Raw genomic sequence first — 27,184 nt, 5'->3', positions numbered from 1 at the left:
GATCAGAATCAGACCAAGGTTCAGAGGCCGTTTCCAGCTGAATAAACTCATTGTGTCGTCTACAAACGACAAGGTTTGTCTCTCCGTGCTCCGTCCGTGGCTCCGCCTTAGATTAGCCCCGCCCACTCTCTCCCTTTCGAGTGGTGAGCCGCTCTGTGCTAGCACTGGCTAGCTAGCAGGGGGCGATGCCGACTGGCGCTCGGAAGGTGAAGCTTTAGCCACAATTTCTTTTGTAAAAAAAAAAAGGTGATAAGTGAAGCCCCGCCCACCTCAAAAATACTGAGTCACAGCTGTTTGTGTCTGCCAGTGGAGGACAAACACACAAACACACACTGTTTGGCAGGGTGAATGCATGTTGGTGACAAAAAACAAGGACTTGTTGTTGGTTGTGGTGAAACAAACGTGCACGTCAATCTTTATTGTGTAACTCTTTGGCGCGGCGGCGGCGGCTCGTGATTGGCCGACTCAGTGGCTGAGGCTCATCAGCAGAGCCGTCCCCCTCTTGATCCAGTGCTCCGAAGCCACCGCCCCCGATCTCAGCTCCACCCCCACCACGAAGGAGGGCCGGCCCCCTGCACCTGAACGCACCGGGAAGTAGTAGCACGGGCACAGGTACATGTCTGAGCACGCACGCACACACACACACACACACACACACAGTTAGTGACATCACATCCCCGCCCCCCAACCCCCAACCCCCTATGGCAGTGACTCACTCTTGGCCGACTTCTTGCGGATCTCCATGGGTTTGAAGTGGATGGTGGGGATTGGACAAACCATCTGCATAGGCTCCGCCTCCACCAGGCAGGAGTTCTTGCGGTCCCAGCCGGCCCCCTCCAGGTAGAGGCCTCGGACAAACACTCCATCCTGCACGGTGGGTACCAATACTTGACTGAGTACTGTACTGCAGGGCTTGTTTCAGCTGTGTGTACTTTACTCCAGTATTATTGAGTAGTTCCATTCCTGACTACATTTGTACACGAGTACTGTACGTGTACTTTCTACTCCTCACATAGGAACCCCATGCTGGTTGCTTTTGCGTTGTGAAAGTCTTTGAAAGATGCAAATGTACGTTAAGAATTATTTCATTTACTATTAATGCTAGCAGTTGAAGTGAAGCTACGTCAACTCTGCTGTTGTGTAGTTCAAAATACAAGTGGAGGGAGATTATTGTAGAGTTCCTCAGCTTTGGGATCACTGTAGAACCCAGGGTAGAGGGTATTTCAGAGTATTGTACTGTGCCTTGGATACAAGTATCCATACTTTTACTGACAGAGGTGGCAAAAGTATTCACATTCTGTACTTCAGTAACTCACCCCCAAACCCATCAAGGTGCATTAGTGCCACTTTTTAAGGAAGTTGTTCTTCCAGTACGACAGTTTGGTAGGACCGCTAATGCTAACTGGAGGCTAACTGGACCCACCGGAGGAGGTTCCACCAGGTTGCTGTCGTCCACCGTGGCCACCATGAACTCCCAGGACAGCGAGTCCACAGAGATCTGGGTGGGGGGGGCGGCAGAGAAGAAGAGGAGTCAGGAAGTGGAGGTGGGGGACAGGAAGTGGGAGTGTCTGCCACTCACGTTGTGTTGCCGGGCGTAGGACTGCAGCACCGCCGTCAGGAAGCCGTTGGGGAAGGTGAAGCCGGAGAGCCAGAAGAGAGTGGGCGGGGTTATAGTCGCCGCCCAGCGGGCAAACTGCTCCACCCGCTGGCACAGGTCCCGGGTCCAGGAGGACAGTGGCTTCAGCGAGGGGTACGCCTAGTGGTGGGAGGGAGGCGCAGCACGCTGAGGGGGGAGGGGCCACCACGCCACAGGCAGGAAGTGAGTGAGTGTGTGTGTGTGTGTGTGTGTGTGTGTGTGTGTGTGTGTGCTACCTTCTCCCACAGTGGTGGGACCTGACCGTCGAAGATGCAGTTGAAGGTCTCCTCCAGGCTGGAGGACATCACCACCAGACCCTTGATGCCTCTCTGCAGCTCCACCACAGAGGAGCTGCAAGACACACAGCTGCACGATGAGCCACACGGGCCTGAGGTGCTGCTCACGCACAGCTCAGGTCACAAAGCTCCTACATGATGGTCTGCAACAGGGAGTTGTATCTCTGGATCTCCTGCAGCAGAACCACGTTGAGGGGCGAGGGGTTGTCCTGGATCAGCGCCTTGGTGCCCTCGTAGTCGATGGGCGCCGGGATGATGCTGCGGACGTCAGCCAGGAGCTCCAACACCTGGAGGCAAGCCAGAGCGTGAGGAACGTTCAGGCCGTTCCCCTCGCCCACCCCCCCCCCCCTTCCCATCCACACTCACGTGGTCCTCCTGGCTGGGCCCGGCCGCCGTGGGCCCGGTGACCTGCGGCTGCAGCGACAGCAGCGTGTCGAACAGCATCTTGGCCTCGGCGATCTGGCTGCTGATGTCGGCGTTGAAGTGCTGGCCGAAGACCTCGGGGTGCTCGGAGGGCGGCAGCATGCCGATGTACTCCTGGTACTGTGACTGGGGGCCGTCCCGGGGGATGTAGTAGCAGGTGGAGGACGACAACCTGCCGCAGCAACACACACACACACACACATACTCTGCTGATACACATCACAGTGTTATCTATTATACTGTGTTATACATTTCTGTGTCCTATTACACCTTTATTTTATTGATCTCCTCGTGTGAGGTTGTCCAGTAGGTGGAGCTGCTGCTCAGTGTGTATGTGTGTGTGTGTGTGTGTGCGTGTGTGTCTCACTTGAAGAAGGGCTGTGTGATGGCCTCCTGGCAGAAGAAGTCGTTGATGTACGTGATCAGGACGCGGCGGTCCCAGTCGTCGGTCACGTGACCTCCGTAGTTGACCCCGGCGATGAGGTACTTGAGGGCGTCCCAGGGAACCTGCTCGTACTCGTCCAGGTAGAGGCACAGCAGGTTCTCGCTCACCTGCAGGGAGGAGAGGAAGAGGGTGACGGGTGACGGAAGGTCGAGAAGAGCCGGCGGACGGCGGTGGAGGCGGAGGCGAGGCGGAGGGTCGGGACCTCAAAGTCGGAGTCGTTGAAGCCGTAGACGATGTTCCAGCCCATCTGCAGGAACTTCTTCCTCTCCAGCAGCACGCTGTGGAAGAAGCAGAGCGAGAAGAGCAGCTTCCTGTAGAAGATGGGCCGGGCGCAGCGCTTGAACTGCTCCTCCGTCACCAGCTGGTACAGCCGCTTCATGTTGGACTTCAGGCCCTGTGGACGGACAGCAGGGGGCAGCGTTAACACCTCCCGCCAGGCCCAGGCATCTGCAGGTGAGGCCAAGGAGTCCATAGACGTCTCGTTATAAGCGCTAGGCTAGGCTAATATGGCATGACTGGGTTTTCATGGGCATAATGGGCCGCAACTAATATTATTCCATACATAAAATAGTTGAGTTTTATTGCTTTAGACTTACGTGCTGCGCAACACATCAGCCAATCAGAGCCGTCTCAGCTCGCTCTGATACAAACATCACCTTAGTTTCCACAGACACGATGGGAAGTGACACTACTGCTACATGCTACATGCTAGGTGCTCTACTGTCACCAGTGAGCATGAACGGGTCGCTGCAGTGGACTCTGGGAGCCTGTACGAGGGGAGTGAGGAGGACTGAGGGGCCGGGAACGGCAACCTTGGGGGGCTCGGTGGTCATCTTGATGCCCGCCTGCAGGATGGTGACGGGGAAGTCCGGGTTGGGGGAGGAGCTGAGCCACAGCCTGAAGTTGGGGTCCGGCTGCTCCACCGGCAGCTGCTCCACCAGCTTGTCCAGCCCCGGCATCCAGGACAGCGACAGGTGGCAGTTGGCAAGGAAGACCCAATGACCTGAGGAGAGGTGGAGGTCAGAGGTCAGGTGGGCGGCGATGGAACTGAGAGCGCGTGAGTGCGCGTGCTGCCCCGCACCTTTCTTCACCCCCTCCTCGATCATGCTCTTGGCGATGGGCGCCTGGCCCTGGCCCAGCGACAGGGCATGGAAGTCCTTGATCCGGTCCAGGGCCTCGGCCAGGTGCAGCAGCGCCCCCGTGGGGTCCACGCCGGGCGACAGGACGAAGATCAGCGGCGTGGTGCAGGAGGACTCCTCCACCACCTGCAGGGTTGGGGTTAGACCGACAGACCAAAGTGTTTCTTCACCCTCACACTGAGGAAGCAGAGATGTGAATCATCTCCGCTACAAACTCACGGCCTTCATGTCGAGGACGGGCGGCTCCACGAAGCGAGCGCCCAGGTGGTTGATGACGAAGGTGGTGACACAGGAGGAGACCCGGTCCTGGCGCAGGCAGCGGACAACCAGCATCTTCTGCAGCTCGTCACAGTTGCTCTCCCACTCGCCTGGAGACACACACACACACAGAGGAGCTCAGGGTGGGGCGGTCCAGCCGGGAGTGGGCGGAGACTGCCGGTTCTGACCGGCCCACCTGGCAGCTGGCTGTTCTCCGGCTGCGTGGCGGTGAACCACAGGTTCCAGTCTCGTGGGTTCTGCTCGAAGGACATGGTGATGCCCTGGAAGTTGGAGAGCTTGGCCAGCTCGGTGATGTTGTCCCAGCTGGGGTCTGACAGCCAGGTGGGGCAGGGGTTGTCCATCTGCTCGTCCTTGTCCAGGACCTGGAGACGTCACCACACACACACACACACACACAGCTTCACACATCAGTGGTGGTCCTCAACCCTCTCCAGATCTCCAGGCAGGAGCAGGGTGCTGGAGTGCACACTGGGAAAGGTTTTCCTGGTTTGAGGCGGTTTGAACTGGTTTGAACTGGTTTGAATTGGTGGGAACTGGTATGAATTGGTGGGAACTGGTTTGAACTTGTTTGAATTGGTGGGAACTGGTATGAATTGGTGGGAACTGGTATGAACTGGTTTGAATTGGTGGGAACTGGTTTGAACTGGTTTGAATTGGTGGGAACTGGTTTGAGGTGGTGGGAACTGTTGGAGGACCTCAGGCAGAACATGGGACCTTCAAACTCAAACTTGTGTCTTCCTTACGATTCCTCCTCGGAGGAAGAAGAAGTACTCGGTCATGTTGAGTTTCCCCGCTGCCTCGAGGATTTTGACGCACATCTGGAAGCTGAAGAGCAGCTTGTGGACCTCAAACAGGCCACGGCAGGTGTACCTGCACAGGTGAAACGGTTCAGCCGAAGTCAAACATCTCAAGTCCTGACAATCATCCTCAAGATCTCGACTTCTAGCCGCTGAGAGATAGGAATCATCTCCGGGGTCTTGACCTCACCTGTACACGGCGTAGGTGTGGTAGGTGTTGAGGTTCTCGATGCGCTCCTCCAGCTTGTGGCTGCGCTTGCTCTTCTTGATGCTGAGGTTGAACAACTCGATGTAGGCATCCAGGGAGAACTGGTACATGGGGTCCATGCGACCCATCTCGTTGAGGATGGAGAAGAGGATGGAGGCCCGCTGGGCGCACGGCCTGTAGGCCTGAGGAGACAGGAAGTGATCGAGGAGACAGGAAATGAGTGACTAGAGACAGGAAGTGAGCATTGACCCAAGCGCAGTGAGTGCAGCTACAGTTGGCTAGTAAACTGTAGCCACACCCACAACTCCAAATTAGACCAAATCACACAAAATGGACATGAAAGCTGATTGGCTGTTGTTGTTTTTTTGTTTTTTTTCAGACCAAACAGAAACATTGTAACCGGTTTGTAACATTGTGAATTTAGGGCTCCATTTCATTCTTTGAGCAAGCAGCTCTGGTGGCCTCCTGCTGGCCAAGCGATTGAGACGCAGGTGTTTTGGTACTTTGGGCTCCACCAGCTTGGAAAGCAACAACTGACAAAAACAATGTGTGCGAGTGGCCGACCTCTCTGGCCGTGTCGATCATGATCTCCGTCTGCTCGCTGGTCTCCAGCTGCTCCGACACCTCGGTGGACGTCACCTTGCTAGTCTGCAGAGTGTTGACCAGCTGCAAGTCGTCCAGCAGGGAGCCGCTGGTCTCGTTCAGCAACCTACACACAAAGAGGCCACGGAAGAAGATGATGGAGGGAGAGCAGTAGGAGAAAGTGGAAGACAGGGTTGAAGAGGAGGATGTAGAGGAGGAGACAGAGGAGGAGACAGAGGGGGAGGAGCTCAGGTGCGTGGTGGCCAGCCGACCCACCTCAGGATCTCGTCCTCCAGCTCCTGCAGGGTTCTCTTGCCGGAGGCGATGCCCATCACCAGCGAGTCCTTCTGCTCCTCCAGGTCGGGTCGCTCTTTACGCACCACGATCCCCAGGAGTTGAGCCTCCAGACCCTGCACACACACACACACACACACACACACACACACACACACACACTCAAGACTCAGCCTGCTGCCACCTGCTGCCACCTGCTGCCCCCTGCTGGAAGGAGCAGGATCGCAGGCTCACCTGCTCCTTGACGGCGAAGTTGACGATGGTGGTCTTGGTGCAGGTCTCGGGGGTGTAGTGGGGGTTGGACAGCTTGGTGGTGATGTAGAAGCGGAAGTCGGGGTTGTACTCCACGTCCTTGTCACCCAGTTTCATGAACAGCCTGCCGCCTGCAGGGGGAGCCGAGGCGTTCAGACTCACCACGCACCTCTGCTCACCACCTGTGTGTGTGTGTGTGTGTGTGTGTGTGTGCTTGACTGACCGATTCGTGTGAGCGACTTGTTGAGGACCGGGTTCAGCGATGGTTCCAGGTCCTCCTGGACATTCTGCAGCAGAACCGGAGTCCCAAACTGGATGGCCCTCTCCACCACCACCAGGTAGTCTGGCACCTGGAAGTCCACCACCTTCAGACCCTGCACACACACACACACACACACACACACACACGTGCACATTAATATCAAATAATAATGATGATTAGTAATGTTGATAATCAGCTGCATCTTTCCTCACTTCCTGATATCTTTCTTTTACCTTTCTTTTATCAGCTACAAACGTTTTCATGTAAATATTTGATTGAACTCCCTGCTGCTTTCCTGCAGTACCACCCCCAGACCACTGGGGTCAGGCTCGAGGAAGCGACTCTTACCTTCTCCATCTCCATGTTCTTGATCCACTTGAGGGCCTGTCCTTGAGGGTCCACCATCAGCGGCCACCTGGGGGCGACCACCAAATCACTTTGGTTGCCTCGACACAACAATGGACTCCCAACACTCACGCTGAAGCTCAACCCACCGGTTCCCTCTGGTCACGAGGACCCCGTTCTCGGTGGAGAAGGCGTCCGAGGACAGACCCTGGATGTTCCAGTCCCTCACTGATGTCGGACACGACAGGAAGTCGGCAAAACCGAAGCCGGGCTTGACCGCAATCTCCAGCTCCAACACCTGGTGGAGGAGAGCTGTGTGAGAGTTGTGTGTGTGTGTGTGTGTCTGTGTGTGTGTGTGTGTGTGTGTGCGTGTGTGTGTGTGTCACCCCTGACCTGTGTCATCCAGATGTTGAGCAGCTCCTCCCTGTAATGCGACAGGAAGGGTCCCATGTAGGACAGGAAGGAGGCCGCCAGCAGACAGTCTCCCACCAGGGAGCTCATGTTCTCCTCCAGACCCTGAACACACACACACACACACACACACACACACACACACACACACACACACACACATACAAACGGTCATACGAGGGCATTCAGAGGAAACAATGTGAGAGTGTGTATTTTGTATTCAGTTTGTGTGTGTGTGTGTGTGTGTGTGTGTGTGCCGTACGGCCACTGTGTGCTCCCAGCGGACTCTCTCTCCGGCCAGTCCGGTCACCAGCTGTCCGGCTCGGTCCAGTTTGATCTCCATGTCCTCAGACCTCTTCCTCAGATCCTCTTTGGCGGCCAACCTCTCTGCGTGCTCCTTCTTCAGCGTGTCCAGCTTCTCCGCCACCTACGTGCCGTACGATTGGCCGGTTAGCACTGACCGCGGTGGGAAGGGAAGTGGAAGGCGGGGCATGGGGGGGTTGCGGACGGCGGAGCCTCGGTACCTCTCTCAGTTTGCTCTGGGCCTCGGCCAGCGCCGACTGTTTCTCGTCAAGCTGGGACTTGGCGGCATTCAGCTGCATCCGCTTGGGCTCCACCACCCTGTAGATCCGCCCATAAACCTGGATGAGGGGGAGGAGCCATCAGTGAGACATGCATGCAACGCCCCCATGGACACTATGGCCAGATGCTGGGCTGGGTGCGGTACCTCCATGGCTCGGACCCACATGCAGAGTGACTTGGCGGCCAGCGACACCTTGCCGATGATGTCGGGGTGGAAGTCGGACATCCGGCAGTACTGGCCGATCTTCTTGAGCACGCGGTCTGAGATGTTGTCCTTGTCGAAGTGCACCAGGGTCTTAATGAAGTTGGATTCACCTGTAGAAGGACACATTTTTGTTTGGTTTTGGGTTCTTTTTACCTCTCGGGAGATGCTGATGCGAGTCTGGCTGGGAAGGCTGCAGTGTGCATGCCAGGCCACTAGTTGGCAGTGTCACGTGTCCTAAAATGTCTCGTCTCCTAAGACAGCGGACTTGACAAGAGATTAGCGTCAGAACGTGGTTGCATACGTTTGCTGGAGATGACTCATGCTAACGTCAGCTGAGTAACTTTACTCTTTGGCTCCAGCAGATTTGACTGCTTTTGTATCTCAGCCAATCAGATTTCAGAGTCCTGTGCTCTGCTGCTGGACGTGGTGCCTCACCCAGCTGCCTCTTGGCCTCGGCCCAGGTGGGCTCCTTGCACTGCAGGGTCATGACAGCTGCCATCACCTTCTCCACCAGCGGCGGTGGGCGGCCGTATGACTTGATCTCTGTCATGTCCTTCTTATTCAGAGACTCCAGGGCCTGCAGATGGGGTGGGGCCAGGTCAGGTCAAACAGAGGTGCAGAAGGTGCTCGAGGGTTTGTGGTGAAGTTCTACCTTCATGGCCTCCTGCAGGGCTGGCAGAGCTTCATCCAGGTCCCTCTGAGCGTTCTCAGCCATGGCTTTACACTGCAGCTCCTCCGCTGCGATCTTCTCACTGTTGGCACTCACCGCCTGTGCGCACACACACACACACACACACACACACACACACTTGTCAAAGCTACACCTGTGGAAACAGGAAGTGAGGAGCCTGCAAAGATGCTGCTACTGCTACTGGTTCTTCTTCTTCTTCTTCTTCTTCTTCTTCTTCTTCTTCTTCACCTTCTGCTGCTTGTCAGCCTCCTTCTTCTGCTGCAGGATGACCGACAGGTACTCATCGCAGCTAATCTGGCACTCGGCCACCTGCTTCTTGGCCTCCTCCAGCTCCACCGACATGGCCTCCACCTTCTCCCGCGTGTCGCTGATCTTGAAGAGGCCGGTCCGCAGCTTGCTGACCTTTCCGCCCAGTTCACTGCGCTTCTCTGCCAGCAGCCTGGCCGTGCACGCGCGGACACACACACAAACAGACATGGGGGCGGTCAATGCTAGTTCTGTGTTGTTGTGTTGCAGTAGGGCGGAGCTCCTCACTTCTTGTATCCAGACACCAGCTCCAGGTAGTTGGTGGGCGTCACGTAGTTGTGTCTCCGCAGCTCCAGCTTCATCCTGCTGGACATCTGAGCCACCGACTGGTGGGTGGTCACAAAGATGCTGGCCACGTCTGTCTGGATCTGAGACAGCAAACAAACAAGCGGGCAGCCATCAGCTGCGTTTGGGTGCAGGCAAGCAGGAGGAGGAGCTAAAAGTCTCAGAGCACAAGGTGGAAAATGAAGCTTGATGTTGAAGAACAAGAAGACTCCTCAACAACTCTCCAACCTCGTAAAAAAGTAAGAGGGTCAGCAGTGAGGTGCACAGGAGGCCAGTGGCAGGAGGCCGAAGCCGGGAAGCCTGCTGAGACCCTGCACACCTGCTGGACTGGCAGGACTTTAGTGTTTCTCCACCACACAGCTCCCTTCAAGAGCTCTGACAGGAGCTCCATCAGGAAACAGTTCAACCAGAGAGAAGATCTGTCCATGTGTGTGTGTGTGTGTGTGCCAGTCCTCCTCACCCCCTCCTTGGAGCCCAGCTCCATACCGTCCAGGTACCTCTCGGCCACCTCCAGCAGAGCGTCTCTGGGCCAGTCACAGAACCAGTCGATAGAGGTGCAGCTGACCAGCGCTGGGTACTGGAGGATGCGCTTCCTGTCCAGTGGGGATTAAGAGGGAGAACCTCACTGAAATCGATCTTTTGTAGCCACGCGGTCTGAAGACCAGCAGGACCCACCTGAAGAGCTCCCCCACTGGGCTCATGCACAGGATGACGTGCAGGTTGCTCCTGACCCGCTCGATCAGGTACCGGAAGAGAGAGTCGGGCGTCTGCAGCACCTTGTCCCGCCTGGCGTCCTCCGACAGAGCGTTGCACACCTGCAGGGGGCGCAGCAGAAGAGACATTATGAAGAGAAGAGGGATGAAGAAGAGAAGAGGAGAGAGCCTCAGCAGTCAGACCTCGGCGATCTCGTCCGGCTTGAAGAGGTTGGGAACCTCCCCAGAGCTCAGGATGTTGTTGATGTCCTCCAGGAAGGACTTGTCCACGATCTGAGTGTCGTTGAAGAGGAAGACGGTGGGCCGGTCCTCCACGCCGCTCAGCCGGTACAGACGCTTGATGTCTGTAAGCGGGAGGGGAGCTCGGTGGTGACCTCGGTGGTGACCTCGGTGTCGTCTGTGAGTCAGGATGGTTTTTTCTCACCTTCTCGGAACTCCTGTCTGCGGTACTGCTTGGTCACCTCCACCATGAAGACCTGGTACTCACAGATGTAGGCCGCCATCCTGGAGAGGCTCTGCCTGCCGGAGCCGCCAACGCCCACCAGCAGCATGTTGCCCCGTGGCTGGCTGATGACACGCACTGCCCGGGTGACTGAGGACAGAGGGTCGACCACTTAGTTAATCCACCTGCAGGCCACCGGCCAATCACTGCGGAGATGCCACCACGAAGAAACAGAATCTTAAAATCCCTTTGGCTCAGACTGTAGCTGCTGCTGGCTCCACTGCAGACCCAACAATCCTACCACCACCTGCACTGGTGTTCCCCAGTGTGTGTGTGTGTGTGTGTGTGTGTGTGTGGTGTTTGGAACACACTGTGTTGGATGGCGTCTTTGAAGAGCACCAGACTCATTGGCACCAGTCCCGGCATCTGGTTGTAGTCGTCCAGTTGCGTCTCCATGAAGGCCTTGAGGTTGTTCAGGTCACGGAGGTCCTCGTACACACGGAACTCGTTCAGGAAATCACCTGTCAGTCAATCACAAACAGCAATAGCGTGACAAAGAAAACACACTGCCCAACACGTTGTCATCATTTAATGTGCGAACTTGCGAGCGCTGTACCAAATATGGGCGGCTGCTTGTTGGGGCAGATGCCGTGGAAGGTGAGGTCAAAGAGTGAGGCCAGGTTCTTCCCCAGCAGGCCCACGAAGGCCTCCAGGTCGGTGTAATCGATCAGCCGGTCAGAGAAAACCCTGAAACCGCAACCGCAACACAACACAACACAACACAGGGAACATTTTCACCCCTTCCAGTACAAACAGGAGGAAGGGCACGGGTTAAATGTCACAGTGTCACGGGTGTGAGAGGCGTGAGCTGCAGCCACCTGAAGCACTCGTGGATCCACAGTCTGGTGATGTTGTTCTTGTTGTTGTGGAACTCGGGATGGGCTCGCAGCAGACCCTGGAACACCTACGAGTGGTGACGGGTTTAGCTAACACTCCATCCAGCCTGCCTGGATAGTAAACAGCTTTCTGGGCCTTGACAGCGACCGCAAGCCTGTCGCTCACCTTGGAGATGTCTCTCAGGTTGAACAGGTAGTGTATCTTGGCGGGAGTGGGGAGAAAATGAGCGGAAACAGCGGAGTAGAGTTTGAGTGTGGCCTGAGTCAGAATGTCTCCGATGGGCTTCACGTCCTCCTTGAAGTCCTCCAGCTTCTGGTTGATCATTGTGCTGAAGATGCGCCTGATCTGGGACTCCTGCACACACAGAGAAAGGACAGCTTGTGATCTGGACCGGCGCCTTCTGGTGGCTGTGGCCAGTTTCAGGGGGGTAAGCATGTTGTGGCTCTTACGTGAGGGAAGGTCATGTTGATGAGGTTAAAGCGACTCTGCAAGCGCTGTGAAATATTGGTCCTCCCTCCACCAGGGGGCCCCATGGATGCCAGGATGAACATGTCCTGCACACACAGGTTGCCAGGTTGCAGAGTATGAACGTCTCTCACACTCCATCACCTTAGCAGGGACTGGACTGTCTCTCACCTTGATAAACTTCTGGGTCTGTTTCTGGTGGTCGTACCAGAAGCCGTAGTCAATCCAGAGGCGCAGCAGCTCCAGCGGGGGCTGGGAGCCAAAGAGGTCAATGGCTGGCATGTTGAGGTCATCCAGGAAGCACAGCAGACGCTTCCCACCTGTCGGCACAAATTCACCCTTGGTCCTCTTCTCCACACGACTCTCCACGATGGCCTGGATATTACCGGCCGTGGTCTGGGGGGAGGACGGAGAACCTGTGAGACCTGGGTCTGCTTTCTGAGGTGAGGTAAGCGTTAGGGTTAGAGTGGGCTCCCACCTGAGAAGACATGTTGATGGTGAGGCCAGTCCACCTGTCAGTCAGTCCCCCTAGGACCGACTGGGCCACCGAGGTCTTGCCGGTTCCCACAGGGCCGGTAAGCAGAACCGGGTACTGACTCAGAACCAGAGCCTTGACCAGGAAGTGATAGCGGACTGTGTCCACAGTGGGGACCATGATCTTGTAAAAGGGAGCCCTGGAGGAAGTGGCCGGAGGCAGGAGGGTGAAGTTTGAGCTGTTGCAAGAGAAAGCAACTGCTGAGCTCTTGATTCCTACTCACTCATCGCAGTAGCGCCAACCCTTTGGCAGCTTCTCCTCCACAGAGATCCACGTCCTCTTCTTGGTGTCCACATTGTACTCGTAGACTGTGTCCTGAAAGGGTTTTCACACAGCAGAAGCAGGTCAGAGGAGGTTGGTGGTGGGTAGACCCACAGTAGAAGACACATCTCCATCCAGGACTCTGGTGGAGCAGCCACACACCAGCAATGATGGAAAAAAAACCTTCCTAGATGTCCTGGAAGCAGCTTTTGTAGGCCTGTGTTTGCAGCCTTCTGCTAAAATTGAGGCTTGGTTGGACCTCCCACGTTTGGAAGAAGACTAAGACAAAGTGGGTCTCAGAGGGTGGAGCCAACTAACCCAGGAGGAAATCGGCCTCTTTCATTTGTTTGTTTGATTTACTAATCAATATGGCCCATAATCTTCTGGGAGAAAACAAAGTGATCAGAACCAGCACAGAAGGAGGAAGGAGACAGCAGAACCTTGCCGGGGAAGTTGCAGTCCATCTCCCGCAGGAAATTGTCAATCTTCTTGCGTCCAGCCTCGTCCACAGAGCTGCAGATGGACCAGATGAGGCTGAAGACAAACCAGAGTTCCACCATGACGGCCAGATGTTCTGTGTCGGAGACATTTATCTGCAAGGTAATGAAAAAAGGAGATTGGGTTGGTTGATTGGCGAGAGTCTCAAGAACATCTCTGGAGGAGTCAGATGACGTCGCACCCCATTGTCAGCTGTGGCCAGCGCGTCGTAGAGGCGGCAGAGGGACATCACACCATTGAGCTCAGTGATGGTAATCAGCTCCTTGCAGCTGCTCTTCTTAAAGTTGATGACCTTCTCAATGTACTTGTCAAACATTAGTTTGAGATGCTCCACTTCAGCCTGCAGCAGGAAAATGATCAGAGTCAGCAGCAAGACCCATAGCCTGGACTTCTGAAAGAGCCATGGTGCTTGTTCTTCACACACCTTGTGACGCTTGTCCAACCAGGACTGAACGTACGGCGTCCATCCCAGGTCAGTGTAGTCGTTGTAGACCATCCCACAGCGGGACACTGTGGCTGGAGACGCCTGAGCCAGGTTCTCCCCCTCAAATAGCAGAGACACCTGAGAGAGGAAAAAGAACAATCATCTCAAACATCTGACCAAGCTGAGACCTGCTTCAACCGCTGCTGAGGTCTGGGGGCCTGGAATCTCTCACCTGCTCCGGCATGGAGATCCTGTCTCCATTGATGAGCGTCAACACCTTGTTGTCATCCATGACGGAGTTCATGCTCTCGATCCACAGGGTGTCGACGGGCCCGTCAAACACAATCCACTTCTCATCCGGACTCTCGTCTGAAAAAAAAAGAACAAGGTTTACAGGATGGAACGAATCAGCGGCGCAAATCAGAACCTGGAGGTTCACCACTGGAAATCAAGTATGACAAGGAGTCATAAGCACGGGCTGAGTGTTGGGGGGACTACTGGGGGTGTGTCTTCAGTGTTCTGACACCTGCACAGGCGGATCTCATGAGCGAGGACAGCACTCCATCAGCCCACTCATCGGTGGTGAGGTCATACTCTCCATACAGCTCTCCCAGACTCATGGCCTTGGGGTTGAGGGGGAAGACCTGAAACCACCAGGGACAGAGGTTGAAGGGACAGCTTATTTTTTTCAACTCCTGGTCCACCAGCACCACTGCAGACCTGGACAACGTTGTAATCTTTGTCTCCACCCTGGTGCAGGGCGGTCAGGGCTTTCTGCAGGATCCTCCAGGTCACGCTCTTCCCGCTGCCCGTCTTGCCCACCAGCATCGAGGAGTGGCGGGAGTTCTTGGTCTCGTACAGCTGGATGACTTTGGTCAAGGCGAAAGGGGTCACCTGGAGGCCGTTCTGCTGGAGCTGGGCCGTCACTGCCGTATTCATCTGCAAGACACAGGACAACCAGAGGTCACAGCATTGCTGTGCTACTGGAAGTGGGGAGGTTTGCTGAGGCTTCAGTGGGATAGTGCAGAACCTTGCTGTAATCGATCTCTGGTGTCTTCACGGCTGGAAACAGGTCCTGGGTGATGCCGTTGAAGAGTGGCAGGTCGGTGCTGGTCAGCTTGGCAATGTTCATGTCCTTCATGGCCATCAAAACCACCTGAGAGAGGAGACATAACTTAGCTTAACAACAGAGTGGCAGGCGTGGACCGAGAGACCAAGACGGCAGCGGGTAAAACTGCTTCATGGTCCACTTTGTTCACCTCTTCGTCAGGAACATTGTTGACGGTGCGACGCTTCCTCCCGGCGTAGCGGAGCAGCGAGGTGAGGGAGCGCAGGCCAAAGTCGTAGTGGTCCTGTTTGGACAGCTGCTGCATGGCCAGAGAGTAGAGGGTAAAGACCTTCTTGGACAGCATCTGCAGGAGGAGGAGACCGAGGCAGCAGCTGGAGTCACTGGGAAGTGGTTTCTTTAACAATCACCTGCAGACCAAGAATCTTCTCCTGGGCTCACAACATCCTTCAAGCATTCCCCCAGCACGAGAAGACCAATTCCGCACCTTACAGTCGTTGAAGCCCTCGGCAAAGAGGAGGATCTCAGCGATCTGGGTGGAATCGGGCACCACCATGGAGATGGGCCTGAACATGGATTTGAGGTTGTCTGGGAGCTCGGTTCTGCCGGCGTATCCTGAAGAAAAAGTAAGTAGACAGGAAATGCCCGATGAAGAAAGAAGACTCCTCCCACTCTGAGTGTTTGGTCCGCCGCTTGCACAGCTACGGCCGCTTCCTCACCGGGATTCATGGTGATGAAGATACCGCAGGTCTTGACCAGGCGGATGAGCTGTCCGTCAAACAGGAACTTGGTCTGTCCGGCCGAGAGGGCCGACAGGATGGAGAGAATCTGTTGGGCCACCACCGACAGCACCTCGATGTTGATGCGGTTGAACTCGTCAAAGCAGCCCCAGGCTCCCGTCTGCACACACACACACACACACACACACACACACACACACACACACACACACACACACACACAAACACAGACACGCACACACCATCCACCAGGACAAGGAATCAGCCTTCCTGATCATGGCTAGCATCTGGCTAACTCACCGTTGGCAGTAGCATCAGCATCAATCTGCGGTCCTTGTCCCACCTGAGCCAGGCCTGAGTACATGCGCCCCATGGATTTATAGTCCAGCCCATCGGAACAGTTGACCACGATGACATAGGTACCCAGTGCTTTGCCCAGGTCCTTAGTGGTCTCGGTCTTCCCGGTCCCGGCTGGGCCTTTGGGCGAGCCGCCTCGGTTGAGATGAAGCGCCGTGGTCAGGGTCATGTAGCACCTTGAAAACACAGCAACTGATGTCTTTGTAAAGATTATTTCATTTAATCCCCCTGATAATGAACTGAGTGCTGATTGGGAAAAAAAGTAACAATCATGTTTTTCCAACGTTAGGAGTGGAAAATATTTGAGTACAAAAAATAGAAATCAAGTAAAGTACAAATGCCTGAGATAAGTACAGTCACAAAGTATTTGTACTTGGTTACCTCCAACCTGCTGATTGGTGGAAACGCACCTGTCGGTCAGAGGAGTGATGACCAGACGGCCGGAGTTCCCCAGGTACTCATAGCCGTACTCGAAGCGTGTGTTGGTCTGTCGGATGATGCACTCGTCTTCCTCCTGCAGAACCGACAGGAACGCCATCAACGGTGTCAGCGTCTGCTACTCTCGCTTTGCAGGTGGTCCGTATCAAGAACAGGCTCGGTGGCGCCCCCACCTGGTCCCACTCGCCGGGAACCTTCTCCCAGTACAACCGCAGCTGGCAGATCCACTCGAAGGTGTTGGGGTCCTTGCAGACGCCCTTCACCATCTTCTCGATGACGTCCCGAGCGTGGACCTCAATCGTGACCAGAGCCACCACCTTCAGCCGCTGGACCTTGGACAGGTTCCCTCGGATGGTCTCAGAGTAGCACTGGAGCAAGGACACCTAGGGAACCAAGGTGAAGCCAGAACCATGTGTGTGTATGAATCCTACTTGAGATTATGAGGGGGCAGCGTTGAGCAGACAACCAGCCAAACACAGCAAAGAAGAACAGTTTGGAATAAATGCTTTTGCCATGCAGTGGCATGGAGGTCTATTAGGATATAGCAGTGGCCTACAGTGGACACACTGTTTAATGTCCCTTTGAAATAATACTTTAGAAAGAGGAAACATCCGCACTTGGCCCAATCTTTTCAAACCTGTTTTTTCTTCAAGGACTTGAGGGCGGAGCAGTCGTCCCTCTCCTTGTTGGTGGTGAGAGCTTTGGTGACGTCGGTGGTCCACTGGATCTGACTGGCAGTGATCAACATCTAAAACAGAGGAACCCGGTGTCACAGGTCAGTGGAACAAATGACCCGGCCTGATATCAGCTTTCGCTTTGATTCCTGTTCTCCAGATTCTGTCTGGCGGTTCCACTTCCTCACAGGAGTTGTTGGCGTAGTCGGACCTGCTGCTAGGGTCCATTCTTAGTCAGAGAAGTACATTTTCTTTCTTCGTGTATGACAAACTTGTCAGTGTTTTCACTTTACTTACTTATACCTAGCAAAAAGGTAGAGGGTGTAGTACCTGTCCCGGCCAATCGGGGATCCATTTTTCTCTCTTTTTCGTCTGCTTGAGAGCATGGAGGCAGCGCATCAGGTGGTCCTTCAGCGTGAGACGCATGATCTTCTCCAGGTCACACAGCCACAGCTGCCAAGGCACAAACACGCAGTTCAGGTGTGGCTGACTTAGACGGGGATGCAGACCTTTAGTTCTGTACCTCCACAGCCTTGTCCAGCTGGACCAGCCTGGTGAAAGACACAAACTCTCCATCTGCTGAGTACATCCCCACGGCCTCCGGCTTTCCAATGGCCTGCAGGGGGTGCCAAATAATAGTCGCTCACTATTCATTTTCGAATTTGAGTGTGTGTGTGTGTGTGTGTGTGTGTGTGTGTGTGTGTGTGTGCGTGCGTGTGTGTTCGTGTGTGTGCGTGCGTGCACTTGCATCCTCAATGTTCAGGCTCTTGATGTTGTCGAAGCACTTCTTCAGGTGCGGCTGCATGGCTTTGGGGTTCTGCGACTGTCCCAGGATCTCAAGCACGTCGTCGTTGGACAGGAAGTAGAATCTGGGGAAGATCTGCCTCTTGGTCTCCAGGTAGAGGTCCAGGGCCTTCTGGATCTCCTCCAGCTTGATGCTGACATCTGTCAGGTTCTCCAGCAGTCCTGAAGAAGACCATCAGAGGAGGGGATGTGGGGACGGAGGTGGGGAGATTCTCAGCAGGGTCCGTTCATCACGTCTTCTGCTGCACCACTTATTCCTCAAATCAGCCCTGTGTGATGTTACAAAGGGCTTCAATACCTCTCCCAGGCTAGTGACCACAACCATCCTGATGGATGGGTGGATGGTTGGATGGATGGAAGAATGGATGGACAGGTGAATGGATGGTGGATGATGGACGGATAAATCCACACTCTGAACCCAGCAACGCATGAGTTTTAAATAGAAGGCTTGAAACAGAGGGCTAAATGATAGTCCTGTATCTGCAGAGGTCTGGAGTTGGTTCAAGCTGAAGCTCTTCCAACCAGGAGTCCATGTGAGGAAACCTACCAGGGTGATGCGTCCCTTCCAGGGCCTTGTTGTGCTGGTGGAGATGGCTCATGATGGTCTTCCAAATGAGGCTGGCCTCCTCAAACTCCTTGCACTCTTTGGGCAGTTGCTCGCGGATGTCCTTCCCCTGGAAAATGTTCTGGAGGGATGGAAAAAAGAGGAGTCTGAAGACGCCTGTGGATGACAGAGTCTCCTGTCTCAAACTCCTCCCATTACTGCATTACCTCCAGGTAGATCCATTGGCGCTGCACAGTGAGCACCATCTCTGTCACCTCCAGCACCACAGACAGTTGCCGCTCCCAGCGGTCCACCTCCTGCTCAAAGGCCCTGACAAAGTGAGACGCCTTCATAGTGGACAGCGATACCTGGTTGTCCTCCAGTGCCTGGAAAATCTCGTCTGTGCACCTGAAGATGGGGGGGACGGAGGTCGTCAAATACAGAGTCCCTTCAGCAGAAACTAGCAACCAGGTGAGGAGAAAATCCTGGTGCTTCAGGTTAAACTTCAAAGACAAATTCAAACCACTGACGTCTTATCGCCACAGATCTGATAAAACTTTGGACATTTAACTTTGATAAAAAGACAACATGATCAAAGTCTGCAGTCTCTCACTTCAGCCAGAAGTGTCCTGCATCTTTGTAGGGTTCCACATCCAGGTAGGTGTCATCCCAGGTCTTGTGAATCACCTCCAGATTCTATGAAGGACACACACACAGGTTGAGACTGTTCCTGATGTTGCTCTGCAGCGAGACATTGGCCAGAAGAAGAAGATTAGAGACCTGTTCTATGAGGAGCTCTTTGCTGGCAGCTCCGGAGATCTCACACAGCTTGTCGGCGTGCTCGTCCAGGCCCAGAGCGATGATCTTCTCCAAGGTGAAGTCGGGGCTGGTGTGGCTGAAGGAGCACTTGAGGTCGTCACAGATCTGCTGCCAATGCCTGAAACAATCCAAGCAGGGTTCTTATTGTCCGTCCTTCCATCCATCCATCATCCATCCATCCATCCATCCATCATAGCACCTCTCTCTCATGGCCGGGTTCCTAAGGTCGCTGATGACTGGTATGATCTTCTTGAGCTGGATGATCCTCTTCTTGCAATAATCCAGTATCTCCCAGTCCTTGTCCTGCAGAGAGGAGTTTGTCAATATTGAGAACGATAACAAGCCGACTCATCCGTCAGTCCCCTAGATGACACTGTGCTCCGAGGGTAGACTCCAGATGGTACTGCAGGACTATTGTCCAAGTGACATGAAGAACATGATAATGAACTCTGGGCATCTGTCAGCCAACCTTCAGCTCTCGCTGCAGCTTCTGGATCTTCTTGAAGGTCTCCTGCGTGGTGCCCTCCATGTTCTCTGTCTGCAGCGTGGCAAAGTGGCCCTCCTTCCAGATGTCCCACTGGGCGTTCCAGTCCCCCATGATCTCCCAGACCTGCTGCAAGTGGTCGATGTCCTGCAGGCAGAAGAGAGGTCCTGCTCAGTCTGACGTGAAGACCACGACATTGCCGTGGTGTGCATCCCTCAGGGATCGTCTCTCACCTTCTCCAGCAGCTGCACAGGCTTGAAGTGTGGCTCTTCGATTTTGAAGAAGGCCATCCCGTCGATGATGTGGTTCTCTTCCTCCATCAGGGCCTCCAGCTCGCTGCGGCGCCGTGCCACTTCCTCCAAGGCCACCTCACAGTCCATGGAGCTGTTGAATGGACCTACGGCATAAAGAACTCGGTAAAATCACCACTGCGCCAACATCCGGACGTGAACTTCTGGAGAAGCTGACACATTCTCGTGTAAACCTTTTCTGTTGAAGTCATCCACAATGTGCATGATTTTGACTTTGAACTCCTGGTGGGAGGTGGCCAGGTTGTTCTTGAACTTCTCCTTCTCCTGCTTCAGCATAGTATCACAGTCCAGCACCACCTCCTGGAACCACACCCACTCCTCGTTCAGGTTCTCGTGCAGGTCCAGCACCTGGAAGCCAATGCAGGAGATGCCAGGCGGCAGTTAGTGGCGAGTGTGTGTGTGTGGGTGGGGGGGGGGGGGTTGTGCATGCTGGCCTCTGATTGGACGAGGCGCTTACAGTCTGATCCAGGGTCACTTCGTATTTGTCCAGCAGGGCAAACTGGTTGTGGATCATGGGGATCTGGGTCTCTGTCTTGATCATGTTGCCCTGAAGGGTTTCCAGCAGCTTCAGGCTGGCGATGAGGTCTGGCAGGGTGTGAGGCCGCTGCCTAAGTCTGGACACACACACACACACACACACACACACACACACACACACACACACACACACACACAGTTGATAGTTGTGAGTTCCCCCTTCAGCAAAGGAACCCGCAGAGTTTCTTTCCTCCTCAGCCTCCCTAGGTCTCCAGGTCCCTCAAAGCATTTCTCCAGAGGAGCACCCACTTCTCAGCGTTGCTGTGCATGGACTTGTGCAGGTCCTGCAGGCCCGTGCAGGCCATGCGGGTTAGCAGCTCCGTCAGCCTGGTCTGCCAGTCGTTGCAGTGGTGCACCAGCGAGGCCTTGAGCGGCGAGCAGTCCAGCTTCACAAAGCGGATGCAGGTGACTGTGTCCTCCAGCTCCACGTCGCTGATTTTCTCCGTGTACCTGGAGATGGGGCAGCAGAACGTTGACACACCTACAGGAGTCCCTGGACCGCCGAGAAGGTTTGGGTGAGTGTGTGCGAGTGCCTGTTGATGTCGGCCTCGAAGCTGGTGACGGAGGTGTTGAGCCTCTGGTAGCGCAGGATGAAGGGGTCCTTCTTGATCTCCCAGATGTCCCGGTACTTGTCCCAGGTCTTGAGGTGTTTCTGCAGGTGCACAATGTTGGTGGACATGCCCGACATCACACCAGCCTGGATCTTCTTCAGCTCCTCGTCTTGTGCTGGAGGTGGCAAGATCACAGCAGCGGTGGTGTTTCTGGTGTTTCCTTCAGTGTGAAGAGCCCGCGTGGAGCAGGGTCACTGAGAACGGGTTCCTCACCGATGTTGACGTGGATGGGGTTCCCCTCGGTGGGCCGGCCCATCTGGATCTCCGGCAGGTGTTTGAACCCTGAGATGGAATCGATGAGCTGCGGCAGGATGTCCACAGTCTGAGCCAGCTTGGGCAGCAGCGGCGAGAAGTCCACCTACCACACACACACACACACACACACATGAACACACTCGTGAATCCCAGCGGTGGGACATGAGAAGGCGGGCACGTGGCTGTGGTGGGCGGTACCTTGGGCGTGACGTGGGGGGAGGGCTCTCGCAGCACCACCAGCACCAGGAAGAGTGGGTTGGGCGTGGTCTTGTTGTCGCCGTTGATAGCCTTGGAGAGTTTCTTCATTGAATTCTTGATGTTGGTCCTCAGCGCCTCCTGCACCAGGTGGTCCACCTTCTTGGAGTAGATCTCCCAGTAACGCTGCACCTGCAGAGAGGTGGATCTCTGTTGACTCACAGCACCACAAGCCAGAGCTGCAGACATCTTATGAGGGTCGGCCTTCATGAGATTCTGTTTAAACGCTTGTGAGTACTGCAGGAGGTCGGACCTCGGCGCCGTCCTCGGCGAAGGTCTCGTAGATGACGGCCATGAGCTGAGCGATTTTATTGTGCGCTGAGCTCATCGACTGCAGCTGGACCTGGCGGTGACGTTCCTGGTCGTCCACGAAATCCAGGTTTCTGAGGATCGGGAGAGGAACCCGGGTCACATCATGTCAGCAGCTGTGGACTTGAAAACAAGCTGCTGGGTTTTAAAGGCTGAGAAAATACAGAGGGCGTCATAAGCAAGAGATGGACCCGACCGGACCAAGATGCTGCTCTGAGACCACTGGGTTCTGCTGCTGGAGGTGGAACCTCACCTGTAAATGGTCTTTCCATCCAGATGGATGAGCAGCGTCTCGCTGATCTCGTGACACAGACCAGCGATGGTAACGTTGTGGGCTTTGTACTCGTCCACGATCATCTGGAGCTGTAGGAGGAGGCCACAAGCAATCAGAGACCTTTAATCTGCTTGGCCAATGTGATGAGAGAGAAGCCAGCGATGGACGGCGGACGGTCCACCTCGTCGACGTGCACCAGGCCGTCCCTGATGAAGACCTTGGACGAGCCCATGGACGACCACAGCAGCTTGGTCAGTCCCGGGTTGAGCTTCTTGTCCGTCATGCGGACCCTCTCCCTGAACAGGCCGTACTCATCGGGCGACAGCATGCCAATAATCCTGTTGTAGTTCCTGATGAGCAGCAGCGCCCCTTCCCGCAGGCCGCGCAGCTCCTCTCGCCGAGGGTAGATGTCGTTGACGCTGGGAGGGATGTCGTACTTGAGCCGACTCCAGTATTCGATCTCGGAGAAGAGGTCCAGCAGGTGGCTGCGGCAGGAGGACACACACACACACACACACACACACACACACACACACACACACACACACACACACACACACACGTGCACTGACTCCACTGCTTTGGCCTGAAGTGGACTGACTGTGACTTTCAAGGCTCATAAAATGAAAACAGTTACAACATTATAATATTAATATTACTATTACTATTAATATTAATCATCGATGTGCTGCCAAGGGTTCATGAGCGCCTCCTACCTGTCAAAGTTGATGTCCAGCTTGGCCTGGTTGCCACGGCAGCGCATCATGAGCGGCTGCTCCAGCCTCTGCAGGTACTGGGCGTCCAGGTTCTGGCTCCACTCGCTGTAGCTGCTGCGCTCCGTCTCGTCCAGCAGGTGCATGGTCTGGGTCAGGCTGAGGCTGATCCCCGAGTCGGGCATGAAGGAGGCCTTCTTCAGAACCTGCGACAGGGGGCGCTGTCAGAGCTGCTGGCGGCAGTGGGGGGATTGGGAGAACCTGGTGGACTCACCCTGATGGGTCCGGCGATGCTGCGCTTGAGGGCCCTGGCCCAGTGGGCCTTCACTGCCTTGGGGGGCATGTGGTCGGGGAAGGACGAGCGCTGCTGGAGGTTCTTGTGCAGCATCTGGAGTTCGTTGTGCATCAGGTTGCACACCTCCTCCATTTTCTCCTCGAAGGTGCGTTTGATGGCCTGCGGAGGAACCAGAAGAACGTGTGACCAAACTGTGAAGCAGGAGATGGTGGACAAGCAGCACTGGGGGGGGGGTAGGAGGGGGGTGGAAAGGTCAGAGGTCAACCTCTCGAGGGGTCAGAGGCCTGAAGATGTCCAGCAGCCGCACGCCTTCCTCCACGCTGTGCACCGTCCTGAAGATGGTGCAGATGAGGTTCTGCATCATCATCTCCAGGTCTTTCACCATGGCACAGAACCTGCACACACACACACACACACACACACACACACACACAGCAGTGACTCATCATCATCTCACCGGGAGCTGAGGAGCAGGTGAGACCTGGCTGCCTACTATCTGGTCCTGGACCTACGTGTTGAACTCGGTGCACCATCCCGTGTTCTCGATGTCCAGGATGCTGTGGTCCAGGGCACGCAGCCTCTGCAGGCTCCGCTGCAGGTTCCCCTCGATCTCCAGCATGTAACGGCTGAACTCGGGGCCCTGGCAGCCTCCAAAGATGGGCAGCGCCCTCTGCTGGCCGTCCTCCCAGCGGGCAAACTGGTGCTGGCAGTCACAGACCTTGTTTGAGAGAGGAGAAACAGCAGAAGCATCAGCGGTGCGTGACTTCTTGTGGGTTCCTGGGGTTCCTCAGTGGGTGAGAGAAGCTCTCACCTCTATCAGGTCTTTAAACCTCTGGATGGAGGCGTCGATCACCACGAAGAAGCTGGTCTCGTCTAGGATCCAGCCGTGGGGCGAGTACCTGGTGGCGGGACAGGGAGGGGAGGGGCTGAGAAGGTGCGGACCAATCAGAGGACGGGAGCCACGGCAGGAGGCCACGCCCACGCTCGTACTTGCGGTGAATCTGCGAGGTGTGCAGGTAGGTCTTCTTCCAGGACATGCAGCACTCGATGCACTCCTTCAGGTTCTTCTTGCTGGAGGTGACGCAGCCCTGGAAGATCTGGTCCAGGGAGATGCTGCGGAAGCACAGGCTGATGATCTCGTTGGTCACCTGGAGGAGCAGTCGGCAGTGTTCAGCGCCACCGCAGATCACTGCAGCTCCTCCTCCTCCTACTCCTCCTCTAACTTCACCTCCTCTATCTCCTCCTCACTCTGCTCCTCGTCTTCCACCTCATTCTTCTCCTCCTGTCCTTCCATTTCCTCCTCCTCCTCCTGTCTCAACCACCTTCTTCTGTTCCTTCTCCTTGTTTTACTGTGAATATGATGCTCTCTCTCTCTCTCTCTCTCCTCTCTCCCTCTCTCTCTCCCTCTCTCTCTCTCTCCTCTCCCCCCTCTCTCTCCCTCTCTCTCTCTCCCTCTCTCTCTGCCTCTCTCTCTCTCTCTCTCCTCTCTCTCTCTCTCCCTCTCTCTCCCTCTCTCTCTGCCTCCCTCTCCCTCCCTCTCTCTCTCTCTCTCCCCTCTCTCTCTCTCTCTCTCTCTCTCTCTCTCTCTCTCTCTCTCTACTCCCATGTATGTGTGTGTACCATGTGGAAGAGGTCGGCAACCCTCTCGCTGGTGCTGTAGCGCTTGTTGTTGTTCCAGATGATGCGGATGAGGGTGATGATGAACTTGAACTTGGGGGTCACCTGGTTGGGACCCAGCTCAGCCAGCTCCTCACACGGCTCCTTCAGGATGGCCAAGAACTTGACGTTCAGGTCGGCCTGCTGACAGCAGTCCTGTGGACCCACACACACACACACACACCAAGAGGAGAACATAGAGGCATTCTTAACATCTGCTGCATTCACATTGTTGGATTTTCACACTCCATCCTGGACTCCAGTGGAGCAGCTTCACACCAGTGTGATGTTCCTACAACCTTATACCCCACTGCCCTTTGTGACATCACAGAAGGCGGAGCGGGAGCTTCACCTGCAGCTCCACGGCCAGCTTGCTGAAGCGCGGGATGTAGACGGACTTGGAGAGCTGCAGGATGTTGTGGACGTGTCGGACTTCAGGCTTCTGCAGCTGCTCGCTGACGTCCACCAGCTTGGTGCAGCGCTTGGTCCAGAAGGCCAGCTCCTGCAGCGGCCCGCAGGCCGTGCTCTTCTCCGGCGCCTTCTGGTTGCTGAGCAGCTCCTTGATCTGGTCCGTCCAGTGGATCATCACCACTGCAGGGAGTACAAACACTCTGTGACTGGACTTTCTCAGGCGTCTGTACTTTACTGCAGATTGCTTTCGAGCCCTCACATTGGAAAAACACGGTGGTTGCTTTTGTCTTTACAAGTGTTTCAAATATACAAATCCTGTTTAAAGGAATGAATTTTTTTTTCTAGTTGAAGGGGAGCTTTTCCAACTCTGCTGTTGTTCTGCAGTTGAATATAAAAGTGGATGATATTCTTGAGGGAGATTATTTTAGAATGCCTTGGTTTTGGGGGTCACTGCTCAGGACGTTTTCAGTACAGAGAAAAATAAAAATATAGAAATTAAAAATGTTATTGTCACTGAAAGGTGGTGATCGAGTTGAAAAGAGAAAAACTACAGTTTTGAGAGTCGCAAAGCCGCTCAAAATGCTTGTTGTTTTATTCCTGGCAAAAAACACGTTTACGTTCTCACTTTTACAAGGAGTTGAATCAGCGCTTTTTTAAAAAACAGGTAGCAATATTTTTCTAGACACACTTTTATTTTACAATTCAATTGTTTGTCTGGTCACGGGACAAATGTGGGGGAAGGAATGGGCTTGATGGTGGGCGTGGCCTCACCCTCCATTCGCTCCAGCAGCTGCTTGTCCTTGCTGGCCTCCTCCGGGCTGAACTGCAGACACTCAGAGGGGATGTAGAGGACGGTGCGGTGCTCCTTCTTGGACACCTCGTCTGTTTCACCCGAGCAGAGAAAAAGGAGAAGACACCAGTGCCCTTAGTGACATCACAGGCAGGACCTTCCCCTCACTGCCGAAGACCGCGGCGACTCCGCTGCTTCCTCTGACCTGTGAAGAAGGCCAGCAGGCCGTGCATGTGGTAGTGGTAGTTGTCCTTGATGCTCTTGTCCCTGAAAGGCGTGAGCGCCACGGCGGGGCCGTGCAGCCACGTCATGTCGGTCAGCAGCCTGTTGGGGGCGTCGCCCCTGGCGTTGCCGAACTGCACCGCCGTGGTGAAGGTCTCCTCGCTGACGTCGGCTCCGGGGTGGCGGATGAAGTAGAAGAGCAGGTTCTGCTCGTGCTGAGAAGGACGGGGAGACGTGAGGAGGACGCAGTTCTTCTCCGCCACGGGTCTGCGGGAAACAGGAAGTGCTGCCTACCACGGCGGCGATGGTGTGCTCCGCCCTCAGCTTGGATTCGGCGTCCACGTACAGCAGCAGCGTGGTGACGGAGGAGTCGAGGATGAAGTGGTCCACCGCATCCTTCACCTCCTCCGTCCACGACGCCTCGGTCACGTCAGGCAGCGCCACGCAGCTGATGAAGATCTTTGTCACGGACAGAGAACGAGCAGACAGGCTGGTCAGCGGCGCTTCGCTGCATCGTGTCAACCAGGAAGAGAAACAAGGCTTTTTACCTGCCGCAGGGCCTCGGGAGGAGGAGGAGGATCCATGTCTTCCTCAGCCGCCGGTGCCTCCTCAGCAACTTCCCCCTCGTTATTCTTTACTCAACCATTCATCCACATCATACACAGAAGTTCCATGAAAAACTTTCCTATCACTTTTTTATTATTTTTTTTTTACAACCACAATAAATTCTAATCTGTTGTGAGCAACAAACTAAGAATCATAGAAGAAAACGACCGAAATATTTGTTTAAAAAAAACAAAACAACAACAAACACGCTCTTATTGTAGGACAGGAAGTGGTCAAGTGAATTTCACCAAAACTTTTTAAACCTTTTCAACAAAAGTGTTGAATGCACTGCGGGCAGAAATATAAAACAAGACTGCATTAACTTGTATTCAGCGTGAAA

At 54.9% G+C, this 27,184-nt stretch overlaps 1 protein-coding gene across 1 annotated transcript; it reads right to left on the bottom strand.

The window, feature by feature from the left end:
- Positions 1-62: 62 nt before the first annotated feature.
- Positions 63-26,822, bottom strand: dnah2 (dynein, axonemal, heavy chain 2). The gene is made up of 86 exons (XM_076022997.1): positions 26,791-26,822; positions 26,533-26,746; positions 26,222-26,453; positions 25,998-26,108; positions 25,168-25,406; positions 24,780-24,971; positions 24,150-24,307; positions 23,971-24,058; positions 23,672-23,877; positions 23,425-23,554; positions 23,139-23,318; positions 22,868-23,070; positions 22,333-22,636; positions 22,131-22,240; positions 21,822-21,951; positions 21,512-21,700; positions 21,272-21,416; positions 20,981-21,173; positions 20,697-20,897; positions 20,368-20,524; positions 20,084-20,258; positions 19,833-19,996; positions 19,585-19,746; positions 19,315-19,418; positions 19,077-19,233; positions 18,910-18,992; positions 18,524-18,704; positions 18,300-18,438; positions 17,697-17,914; positions 17,472-17,564; positions 17,279-17,401; positions 16,912-17,022; positions 16,448-16,657; positions 16,247-16,350; positions 15,823-16,012; positions 15,459-15,639; positions 15,227-15,354; positions 14,933-15,085; positions 14,704-14,829; positions 14,394-14,612; positions 14,200-14,317; positions 13,906-14,042; positions 13,674-13,811; positions 13,431-13,589; positions 13,192-13,344; positions 12,714-12,805; positions 12,434-12,629; positions 12,127-12,351; positions 11,940-12,044; positions 11,656-11,844; positions 11,472-11,557; positions 11,210-11,340; positions 10,965-11,114; positions 10,576-10,743; positions 10,335-10,495; positions 10,114-10,253; positions 9,899-10,031; positions 9,382-9,521; positions 9,076-9,286; positions 8,809-8,925; positions 8,592-8,733; positions 8,097-8,266; positions 7,894-8,010; positions 7,632-7,796; positions 7,352-7,474; positions 7,108-7,256; positions 6,962-7,028; positions 6,575-6,725; positions 6,334-6,482; positions 6,082-6,215; positions 5,788-5,932; positions 5,206-5,405; positions 4,962-5,088; positions 4,394-4,580; positions 4,159-4,307; positions 3,882-4,065; positions 3,613-3,803; positions 3,003-3,194; positions 2,723-2,907; positions 2,299-2,527; positions 2,068-2,219; positions 1,873-1,987; positions 1,580-1,756; positions 1,424-1,498; positions 717-867; positions 63-620 (listed from the first exon to the last, which is right to left on the bottom strand). The coding sequence occupies exons 1-86, from the start codon at positions 26,820-26,822 to the stop codon at positions 466-468; spliced, it is 13,365 nt and encodes a 4,454-aa protein (XP_075879112.1). The 3' UTR covers positions 63-465.
- Between the last annotated feature and the right edge of the window lie 362 nt (positions 26,823-27,184).

Source organism: Nelusetta ayraudi, unplaced genomic scaffold (genome assembly GCF_046127955.1).
Source record: "Nelusetta ayraudi isolate G7.1 ecotype Tasmania unplaced genomic scaffold, CSIRO-AGI_Nayr_v1 ptg000014l, whole genome shotgun sequence".
Lineage (NCBI taxonomy): Eukaryota > Metazoa > Chordata > Actinopteri > Tetraodontiformes > Monacanthidae > Nelusetta > Nelusetta ayraudi.
Note: the sequence above shows the minus strand (reverse complement) of the source record. Positions and strands in the feature narration are given on the sequence as shown.

Excerpts from the sequence above, each read along its gene's own strand:
- dnah2 (XM_076022997.1), bottom strand. The coding sequence starts at position 26,822 with ATGGATCCTCCTCCTCCTCCCGAGGCCCTGCG. Across the intron at positions 26,454-26,532 it reads AGCACACCATCGCCGCCGTG|CACGAGCAGAACCTGCTCTT; the intron begins GTAGGCAGCACT and ends CGTCCTTCTCAG. Across the intron at positions 13,812-13,905 it reads GGATCTCCATGCCGGAGCAG|GTGTCTCTGCTATTTGAGGG; the intron begins GTGAGAGATTCC and ends TTCCTCTCTCAG.